At 42.1% G+C, this 11,260-nt stretch overlaps 1 protein-coding gene across 1 annotated transcript; it reads left to right on the plus strand.

Moving 5' to 3' along the window:
• The first annotated feature begins 3,166 nt into the window (after positions 1 to 3,166).
• On the plus strand, positions 3,167 to 11,096 carry LOC136452724 (splicing factor SF3a60 homolog). Its single transcript, XM_066453320.1, has 12 exons — positions 3,167 to 3,572; positions 3,981 to 4,091; positions 5,619 to 5,723; positions 6,376 to 6,518; positions 6,943 to 7,039; positions 7,282 to 7,428; positions 7,543 to 7,614; positions 7,698 to 7,862; positions 8,723 to 8,800; positions 9,563 to 9,691; positions 10,315 to 10,461; positions 10,739 to 11,096. Exons 1-12 carry the CDS (start codon positions 3,399 to 3,401, stop codon positions 10,883 to 10,885), a joined length of 1,515 nt encoding a protein of 504 aa, XP_066309417.1. The 5' UTR covers positions 3,167 to 3,398; the 3' UTR covers positions 10,886 to 11,096.
• The last annotated feature ends 164 nt before the right edge of the window (positions 11,097 to 11,260 follow it).

Genomic DNA, 11,260 nt, shown 5'->3' on the forward strand with positions numbered 1-11,260 from the left:
TGTGGAGAAAAGAGGGAGGCGAAGGGCAAGCAGAGCACGGACCCGCTGAGGGGAACATGACATTTTACATGTAGTGCTTTTTGGTGTGTAAAACTTCCCACATCTCTTGGGAGGGTGGGAATCGGTGGAATTCTTCTCACTACTCTTGTGCGGCCAATTGTGTCATCATTCATATGACACCATCATCCATCATGGCCTTTGAATCTGGGTGTCTAGGGACATTGGTTGGGTTTTCTCCACCAAAATCGGCTCACTGAGTCCGTTTGTAGAACCAAGCATCAACGCCACTATCGAGTTGTTACACATGCTTGGCTTGAGCTCAACTTTAGACTCGGAAATGAAGGTTTTTATGGCAATGACCACTCGTGCATCTAGAAGGATGCATAATTGATAGTTGACATATTAGGATATAGCCGGATGTCGTGGTTGGCCCTAGCTAGCTGAGTGGTGCTGAAGGAGTGGGCGCCTTTGACCATCAGCCGGGAGACTGTCACACCCGTGGTCCCCGGTGAGATTAATCCGGTGGCATGAGCAATCATAGGAGAAATCCAAAGAAGGGATCTCAGTAACTAGAAGGAAGATTGACTTCTTGATCTTGTTTCATGTTTCTTGAATATTTTCTGTTCTCCTCTTCTAGAGCTCTTGGTCACTCATTTTGTAGATGCAATTTGTTTCTTGGGCCATGGATTGTCTCAGTATTCGTGGGTTTTGTCCTAGGCTGAGTGTTACATAGACCGAACCCTAAACATAGATTTTCAGGTGAAAATTGACGATGTAAGGGGTGTGGGAGCTGAGGGGGAGATGGCCTGAATCGACCAATTTCGACAATCATCGGGTCACCGGAGCTGCTTCTCCGTTTGATTTTGGCGGTGGTGGCGGCTTCACGTATTGCAGCGCCATGAGAAGGTTGGGAGAAGAGTCGCGTGTAGGAAAGGAGGGGGGCGGAAAAGAATTGAATCAGTGCAAGGTTTTCTATATGAGAATATATTCCGTTACTTAACTCGATCCAGACGAAACACTAACATGAACGAATATACATCCACGTCCCATGAACACATGCGTGAAGGGTCTAGAGACCATAGCACAATTGTCTCAACAGAACTCGCAAAAGGGACCCTTATGAAAAATAAAATTTACAACAGAGCCTTTTGAAGTTTGAATGCTTTCCAGCAGCACCGACGACCACTGTTGCCAAGTATCAACACCATTGCAATCACCGACGAAGCCCAAGTCTGATAGAAGGGGATGCTAGCACTCCCAAACCAAGGACGACAGCATCGCTCAAAAGCTTCGAAGAGAGCCGCACTAGAGCCCTACCCATAGATTTAGGAAAACAAAAATCGTTGAAATCCATTAGCCCGAGGCACCCTCCATGTCTCCTTGGTCGTGGATATGAGCTTGCCTCAGAATGGCAACAAGAGGCTCCAAATCCAAATACGTCATCATGTGAGACCCACAATTGATCTTCTAGATGCGCATAACTAGGTCGCCGTTGAGGCATCGGATAACACTAGACTCCTGTATAAGAGCAACTAGAAATCGATACCTCCGCCAAGGCATTAGACCCTGAAGACCTAATCCTCGTAGACCCTTCACCAACGTTTGAGCAAGCGCCGTCGAGACGAGGATAGAATTGGAGAGACTTATTCCATGATGCTGACGATGCCACTGTCTCACCATCACCGCTCGAATATACTAGCCTAAATAAACTAGGACCTAATCTATACCACCGGACAGAGGAACACTGATTTCCTAAGCATTCCACTAGAGGTGAAGAGGAGCGACATTCTCGCTGGTGGAAGCATACTCCCCTTAGCTGGCACCCTTTTCGCCTGTTCAAGAGGATGCAATATTGGGTGGCACCCTTTTCGCCTGTTAAGAGGACGCAATATTGGTACGCTGAATTGGAGGCTAGGCGCCATAGCCGCTCGAACACACTAGCCTAAATAAACTAGGATCTACTCTATATCACCAGATCCGAGTACAGAAAAAGGTTATTTTGATTGGTACCATTACAATTTTCAAAGTTTTGAGAACTGCCATTACTATTCACCTATTTTGAAATGAGCCATTACAATTCTTCAGCACTCTGAAATATACCATTATATACGCTTTGGATGCTGTTGGGCCCATATGTAGACCAACGTATTTCCGTATTGACAAGAGTACCCCTCTGTCCTCCTCTTCCTCCATATGACTGCCGTGTGGGTCCCGTCTGTCATCTTCTTCCTCCATGCCATCTTCTTCCCTCTGCAGCATACCGACCAAGCGCCGATGTCGGAGCCTGCGTTAGCCGCACCGCTCATTGCCAGCCTCGTCCCCGTAGCTCGCAACAGCCGAGGATGGCCCCGCCGCTGCCGTAGAACGGATAGGAGAAGGGGATTGCGGCGACGTAGCACATCGTCAACTCGCTCGCTAGCTCCATAAACGCCGTCGCCGTCATGATCTGCATCCTCTTCGGCTTCGACAACCACCACTCGCTCACGTCCGACCTCTTGCCTCCTCCACCTACCGCCGCCGTCGATTCCATCCTGGAGGCGGACGAGTCCGACTCCGACGAAGACGACACGTCGCGGCCGCCTGCCTTGCGGGCGCGCCGGAACCGCGCGGGTCGAGGCCGGGCTCCGCCACCTGCACGTCCGTGGGGCGCTGTCGCTCGCCGCCGGGGACCTCGAGGCCTCGCTCCTCTTCTCTGGCAGCTCTCGCTCACGGGGTAGCACTCGCTCTCGTCGCCGAGGACTTCGGCACCTCATCGCGAGCGCGGGCGACGCCGCCGCCGGCAGCCTGGCGTGCGGTAGCAGGACAGGGCCGAATGGCTGCACAGGGAGTTAGGGGAAGAAGATAGGGAAGGAGGAAGGTGATGATGAGTGGGGTCCACACGTCAGTCACATATAGAGATGAAGGTGGAGGGGTAGTCTTGTCCATTCAAAAATATGATGACGTCATGTACACCTGCAGTTGTGCCCAAGGTCTCCCCAAACGTGCATCATGGCATATTTCAGAGTGCTGAAGAATTGTAATGACTAATTTCAAAATAGGTAAATAGTAATAATGGTTCACCAAACTTTAAAAATTATAATAGTACCGATCAAAATAACCCTAAACACCAACTAGCCTACCTAATAAATAAACCAAGACCTACTCCATACCACCGGATCCGGGCGAAGAAAACACCCATTTTTTTTTCTTACCTGGAGGCTGGAGCTTCGGCTCTCCCAGACGGGCCAAATCTGTCCCAAACTCGTCCTCGTCCTCGTCCTCGTACCGCGAAATCGAAATCTGTCCCAAAACCCTAGCTACCCGGCGCAACTCCTCCCCCTTCCCGCCTCTCTGCGGCGCTGCGCGACACCCGGCCTCCGCCGGAACACCGGAGGCGGGTGTAGCCTAGCGGGCGGGCCATGGCGTCAACGGTGCTGGAGGCGACGCGGGCGGCCCATGAGGACCTGGAGAGGCTGGAGCGGCTCGCGGTGCGCGAGCTGCAACGGGAGCCCGCTAATCCGCGCGACCGCCTCTTTCAGTCCCACCGCGTCCGCCACATGCTCGACCTCGTCGTCTCCACCTCCGGCAAGCTCGTATGTCCCCTTTTTCTCTTTCTCAGGGTTCACCACTCCATCCACTTCAGTGATTCGCTTTGCTTAGCTGGGTTAGGTTTGGACACGATCGATATTTGCAGTTTCTGTTCAATCGGGATGTTTGCTTAGGGTTGGCTTCTGAGTGCACGAGGAATTACAGATCCGGCTTTCTCGCAGTTCTTGTTTATCTCTGAATTCGATCTGTGTAGATGGATTTTGTGCTATTATTTTTTAGTTGGCACAACTGGTTAGTGTTGTTTCACCGGAGGTTTTGGCTAGGGTTATTTCTGTACCGTTCTGCCCCCTCCTTTCTCTTTTGATCTGAGTGAGGAATTTCCCTTTAGAAATTGAAATTTTGCTGTCCAGTGACGATCTCACTTTTGCTAATGTTGCTTGTGACTTGTTTAGGTGGAAATCTATGAGGACAAGGACAATGCTAGGAAGGATGAGATCAATACTCATCTTACTGCGCCCACGCAAAGTGGACTATTTAGCAAGTACTATGAAAGGCTCAAAGAGGTATATATATATAATATAACCTTGCTTAGCTGCTTGCCTGACTGTGACAAAAGCCAAATAGATTCCAGTACTCACTACTCAGGCACCAAAGCTAATGATGCTGCATATTATGTTTTTCTTTTTGAGATGAGTCTCCTCTGCTTTTAAGAAAGCAATAATGTACGGTACAAACTATCTGGCTGGAGATACCAGCTTGCAAACACAAATAAAAGCAAACCGGAAAGAATTACCCTGTTACAATAGAAGAATTGATAATTTTCATAGGCGGTTTTCATTTCCAAAGTTCTTTTGTCATACTGTCACTGACCCCTCCATCAGTTAAAAGTCTGTATAGAGATTTGGTAGTGAACTACAGCCATCAAATACACCCATGGATTGTAGTGACATGAGGATAGAAACCCACTGTCATCTTCAGCTCAATATTCAGCCACTGTAGCATTTGGTTCTTCACAAATCCTATGTAACTCAGGGTACTCGGTTTTTAAATGGCCAATCCATATATCATTCCAGAAAAAAAATCTTCCTGCTATTGCGTGCCTTGCAAATAGCTCCACTTTTGAACAAATATGTAAAACTTATGTAGGCTCTTATGTTTGTATAAATAGTTCCACATTTGAACAGATGTCTAAACTTATGTATAGAGAATTGCCTTTATGTTTGGAATTAAATGAGCTATGAGTTATCATCTGGTGTGTAGTTGGTTTGAAGAATTGAACCAAGTACCATTTGAGCCTCGCACATATTTCCAAATCCATTTTACAAGCAGACATTCATTCATAATCTTGGTCTCAATTATCCCAAGACCACCTTGGTCTTTGGGTCTGACTACGATTTCCAACTTAGCCATATGACATACTGTTGAATTTATCTTATGCACTTTGATAGAAGATTTTTGACCTGATAGAGTTCATCGCTTCATCTTATTATGAACTCTGCTAATTGTAAAATCACATTGTATATATAAGCATATGTTAACCTTCCGAAGATTAATGTTTTACCCTTCCATGGGTCTATTCTCCTCAGAATCTTATTGTGAATATCTGAAAATGCATTAAACCCCATGATATGTCAATCAGAAATAGGTAGGTGCATATTATGTATCAATAGAAGAACATGATATTGTTTTTCAATGGTGGTGCCCTTTTTTAACCAAATGACTCGTATGAATATCCAAAAGTAGACAAGTTGAAAACAGAATGATTTTGACAACAACCAAGATTTCATGCATCTAATTAAAAACATTTCTTTTTTGTGGTGTGTGTTGGGGGGGGGGTACTCTTTTTTTGCTGTCCCAAAGTAAGCCTTGGAAATTGAACTGATCAGTGATCAGACATTGGGTCGGTTTCCCTATTATTGTGAGATTCGCACCCTGTTGATCCTTTACATGCATCCTTTTTTGGGTCCCATTGGGCCCTCTGTTGTTGAAGAAGCTGTGCTAGCAAACAAATATTCATTTATCAGCAAATATCTTGTCTTTCTTAGTTTTTGTGAATTTTGCCTTAAGTATACTTTTTTGCTTGCTTGCAGATCCGTGAATATCATCGACGGAACCCATCGGCCCGTTTTGTCAGTACAACTGATGACTATGAAGAGCTTCTAAAGGAGGAACTAGTTATTGAATTCACTGGCGAGGTATTGTCACCTTTTTTGTTGCTTGTAACTCTGCTCGATATTTTGTGTGCCTTTTTATCATGAGCCATATGACGTTTAATCTTAGTAATAACTTGTTACTTGCATGCATTTTCTTAGTAACTTGTTACTTGCATGCATTTTTCCTGATGATTGATACTTATATGCCTGTGCCTATTCAAGCCTTTAAAATTATTGCAGTTTACCTGGTACATCTTTTTTGCAATTGTATGTGCCATTTTATAGTCTTTGTTTTAACCTGTGCAAGTTACATTGCTCATCAGTAGGGTTCTGCTAAAAACCTTTTAGAGTCCGTCAGTGCCCTTCCTTTTCCTTTCACTACAGTAGTGTTGAAGCTGAGGGTATCTCCGTTGTGATACGTGTACTTTAATTTCTGCAGGATTGTTTGATTCCTCTTGTGGGATCTTGGTGGTGTTGATGGTAAGATTTAGACAATGATTGAAACTGCGATGGAGAATGATCAATAACTTGACAATCATTCAATGATCTATTCCTTTTTTGATTTTCACCGCTGTGTGGTCCTTTTCCTGCTAGATCATGTTGCATATTCACTACATTTTTTCTGTTAATATTCTACTATTCTCACAATAGTTCTAATTAGGTTTGCTAATGACCTGGTTCTGCATTTTGATAGGAAACTTTTGGCCGTTACCTTGACTTGCATGAGCTTTATAACGAGTTCATAAATTCCAAGTTTGGAACGCTGATGGAATACTCGGCTTATGTTGGCTGTTTCTCCCAGACGGACAAGATCTCACATAGTCATAAAGCTACCAGGTATGTCATGCATTTTCACTAAGCTCTTAAACATATGATCTCCTGGCATGGGCTTGACTAGTATGGCTATGCCATACCGACCTCTGGTTGAATCCCCTTTTTTCTTTTCTGATAGTGGTAGCATGTGGTGAGGGACACTGCAGGGTAATTACCTACCGTAGGTTAGTAGGGCTCAACATGTTCAAATCTATATGTAGGATAGTTGCTCAGCTGGTTATTGTTTTACTTGTCTAGCATTCATTTCATATGGTTCATAGGGGAAAAAACCTAAATCGTGGTATAGGGCAATGCATATCCAAGTACATATGTATGATAGTTGCTCAGCTTTTTCACCTGTTTAACATTCATTTCATATGTTGGTGCACTTATATGTCAATTGTAATGCTGAATATTGTTTATATCTTTCAATTTGTTTAATTGACAGACAATACAGAGAATACTTGGAACACATTTTGGAATACCTGACATCATTTCTGTATCACACAGAGCCATTGCAAGACATTGATAAGATTTTTTTAAAGGTCAGCCTTATTTTACCTTTTTTCTATATTAATGTCCCTTTGTGTTCCGCATGCTTATGTGATTATGCAGTGTTTTACTTCGGATTATACTCTGCTTTGTAGCGTTTTTAACTATGATGTCGCTCCTTTATATTCATTTAGGAGCTGCTAATAGTGGTTTGGCAGTAATTTGTTCAATAGCATAGAGCATATTTATGGTTAAATTCTTATAACTAACATTGTAATGTCATATATTTGTACAGCTGGAGAGTGAATTTGAGGAACGATGGGCCAATGGAGAAATACCTGGATGGGGAAATAAAGATGCAGAAAAGGAGTCTGAAATAGATCTTGATTACTACAGCACAGTTGAAGAACTTGTTGAGCTCGGCCCAGAAAAATTAAAACAGGTTTGATCTTAAAACATTATGCTGTTACCAAGCATTATTTTCTTGTCTGGTATCGTCAACTGTACATTGGTTCTTTGTCTGATTTGTTCTGTTGATTCATTTACATCCTTTTAGGCTTTAGCTGCTCGAGGTTTGAAGAGTGGTGGTACTGTTCAACAGCGTGCGGATCGGCTTTTCTTGCTGAAGGTTATATTAAAGACTCTAGTGCTACCTATTTTTGTTACCTTTTTACCATTTCTTTTGAACTTACTGTTGATTATATTTTGCAGCTTACACCGTTGGAGCAACTGGATAGGAAGCATTTTGCCAAAGTTCCACATACTAAAGATGGCTCAAACACAGCTTCTAATGGCAACACTTTTAAGGATGATATGAAGAAAGAAATTGCATTGATGGAAGGAAAGATGAAGCGTCTTTGTGAGCTGCTAGATGAGGTCTGCTCTTCGCTGCTCCCTGTGTTTACGCATGTAATTTTGGACGCATGGTACACTCGTACAAATGCACTAGCATGTGCAGTCAATCCTTTTGCGACCACTTAATTCCTCGTACAAGCTAATCCTGTGAAGATGAAACCTGTTTTACTTTGAGGAATGTACTTCATTTCCATCTTAGGCTAGTCTATTCAAATGGAATATGGATTTCTTTGGCTAGACCATCTCGTTTGTCTAGATTGAGTTGGTCTTCTCTAGAAATCTGTGATCATTTTTTGTTTTGGGTGTGCGGCTTTCTGGCATTACACTGTTCCTCAAATTGCAGTTTTAGGCATGCAGGGAAGTACTAATAAGGTATGATTGTAGACTCGTTCTGAAATAGTTCATGTGATATGTGGGTGCTTTCTTCGTCAGTCTATTCATGTGATATGTGGGTGCTTTGTTCTTTTGTGTATCTTGTATGTGTGAATTCTCTATCACCTTTTGTTTGTGTTGAAAGCTCCATTTATATGACCACAACTTAAAACATGCTTTGGAAGGCATTATAAAAAATTAACAGATGATTAGTGCACCGCCTCTTGCTTTTTTCCTAATAATAAGTTAATACTGTGTATGTACTGCTCACCAATGTGATCACATGCCAGTTTTAATATGGTAGATATGTATATTTTTTGTTTGCAAACCCAAGCACAAACTGGTCCGAGGCTACGAGCACTGTGCTACACTTCCATTCCAGAACGATCCACTTCTTGTTATTACTAACCTTCCTTTTTGGAAGGGCTACTAGTATCTGCTACATCTTTTTATGTCTATATGTTGACATTAACCTGACATATCTTTGACACTTTATGTTGCTTGTGTAGGCCTTTGTAAGGACAAAGGAAAATGCGGAGAAGAAGCTTACTTTGACGTATGAAGAGATGGAAGCAGAACGGGAGGAGGTAATTAGTTACTTATCCCTCTCTTATATTTTTTTTTTATCAATTTGTGTCTTGCACTATTCATGGAGTCCAGAACGTGTTCTTCTCTATTTTCAATGTTGTAGCTGCTGCTGTTCTTTGTTGTGCTATCTTGAAAACACCAATGAGTGTTTTTTTAACAATTTTAAAATATAAACTGACATGTGCATGTCCAATATGCTTTAGAAAGAAAACTACTCAGCTAAACATGCTTTTGGCTGCTTTTTTCTCAGTATTGTTGCCTACTGAGACATACCAAAATCATATTCATGAACATGGAGTACCATTTTTTCCCCCTAAAACAGTTCTGCAAGTGTCTTGGATGTAACCCCCCCCCCCCCTCATTTTTGTATTCTGAAAATCCATTCTCTGGGTCATGGTATGCCCTTTTGCTTTGAAAAATTGGTACAGTACATAGCGAATAAATTTCCAAGTCATTTACTATGTATATTCCATGGTGATTTGCTGATTAGTGTTGTCACATTTAGCTCTAATAACTGATTAAGCTGCATACCATGACAAGTCCAATGTAAAATCTTAGTGGGTACTGGTAGTAGCTTGTTGTAAAGGTGAGCGAATGTTTTCAGTTAGGAACTTAGAATGCAGTTCTTGGCTTATTTGCTTCAAATTCTTTGTATGATCTTATACGACTTGGCTGAACATAGTATTTTTCTTTCATGGAAGTATAAGCTGCTTAGTTTTTCAACTAGTGGCTTATATATATGTATATGTCTTTTTCTATAGGAGGAGGTACAAGCTGACACTGAGAGTGATGATGAAGAGCAACAAATCTACAATCCTCTCAAGTTGCCAATGGGTTGGGATGGCAAGCCTATCCCCTATTGGCTGTACAAGCTACATGGCCTTGGGCAGGTAACTATTTGTCATATTTGGGAGTTGGGAGTATATTTTCTAGTAGCTTGTTCCCTCTAGTCGTAGGCAGCGAGATGGCGCATACCACCAATGCTTTCACTCATGGTACAGATTGATTATTTGACACCCATTTAGATGTCAGTAATTTATGAACTGATCAGTCATCACTTCAAATCTATGACGTGAAAAATGAAATTCTGTTTTGCTATATAAATTGGATAGCCATCCTTTTTCAGTGACTAACACTTCTGCAAGTTAACAATGATGTTGCAGTATAGGATGAATATGAAGTCTTCTATTATGTTTTCTGCAGTGTTAACATTTGATAATAACCTTTGGACATTAATTTCTAAGCACTTTCCACCTAACGAGGTGGTTGTTTTCTCCTCACCCAGTCTAGAGCATTAAAAGATTGTTTCTGCATAAACTGTATGCTAATTTAGAAATGTGATCCATCTGACTAATGTTTTTACGTGATCACATGTTCATGTTTGTTAGTGCATTTTCCCTTTTCCGGAACTGCTTTGAACTGGAACATCAAGGCACCCTTTGCCTTTTATGCTTAGTAATCTCCATCAAATTTGGTATGTGATGTGTTTTTAACTGTTATATGGTTTGTTCAGGAATTCAAGTGTGAGATATGTGGAAACCATAGCTATTGGGGGCGAAGGGCTTATGAGCGTCATTTCAAGGAATGGCGTCATCAGCATGGGATGCGATGCCTTGGCATTCCCAATACTAAGAATTTCAATGAAATTACATCCATCGATGTATGTCATCTCTTGTTTTGTTGATATTATTTTCTTTACTTGGTATACTTATTGATACATAGCTTACTGCACTGTTTATTCTCCAAGTAATGAATAGTTAGGTCTTTTAGTTTTTACTTGCCCATATCATATTGGTTTTCCACTTTTCCTTGCCCTTTTTTATTCTGTTTCCTTGTATGAAACATAATGCAAATGAATGCATGCCTGCCCGCCATATTCTTGACATTGACCGTTTTATTGTATGTGTTTTAACATTTTTTTATTTCTACACTGTCAGGAGGCGAAAGTGCTCTGGGAGAAAATTCAAGCACGACAAGGGGTGAACAAGTGGCGGCCAGACCTGGAAGAAGAGTACGAAGATCAAGAAGGCAACATCTACAACAAGAAGACCTACACTGACCTGCAGCGTCAAGGCCTGATCTAGGGCTCCTGCTGGTTAAGTTTCGGGATTTGTTCAACTCTATCTCATATAGTTGTAACTCTGAATATATTGTGCCATTTGGCATACGTTTTATGTAGCAAGATGATACTCCGGAGCTCGTGTGCTCTTCCTGGTTGTCATGTTACTCTTCTCCTGTGTTTGCCCAGCCTGGTCGTTCTTAACTATGTTATGTTTCACATTTTACTATCAAACATGTCGGTGTGTTGCAAAGCAAAGAACTCAATATATCTTGGCATTAGATTCCGTATATCATTGCTAGACTTGACTGACCATTTTAAAATATCCCAATCGGAGGGGATAAATGCAATCAGAGAAAATTTGCCTATTTAATATAAAGACGGTTATAGATATAGATAT

Source organism: Miscanthus floridulus, chromosome 5 (assembly GCF_019320115.1).
Source record: "Miscanthus floridulus cultivar M001 chromosome 5, ASM1932011v1, whole genome shotgun sequence".
In the NCBI taxonomy this organism is placed as follows: Eukaryota; Viridiplantae; Streptophyta; class Magnoliopsida; order Poales; family Poaceae; genus Miscanthus; species Miscanthus floridulus.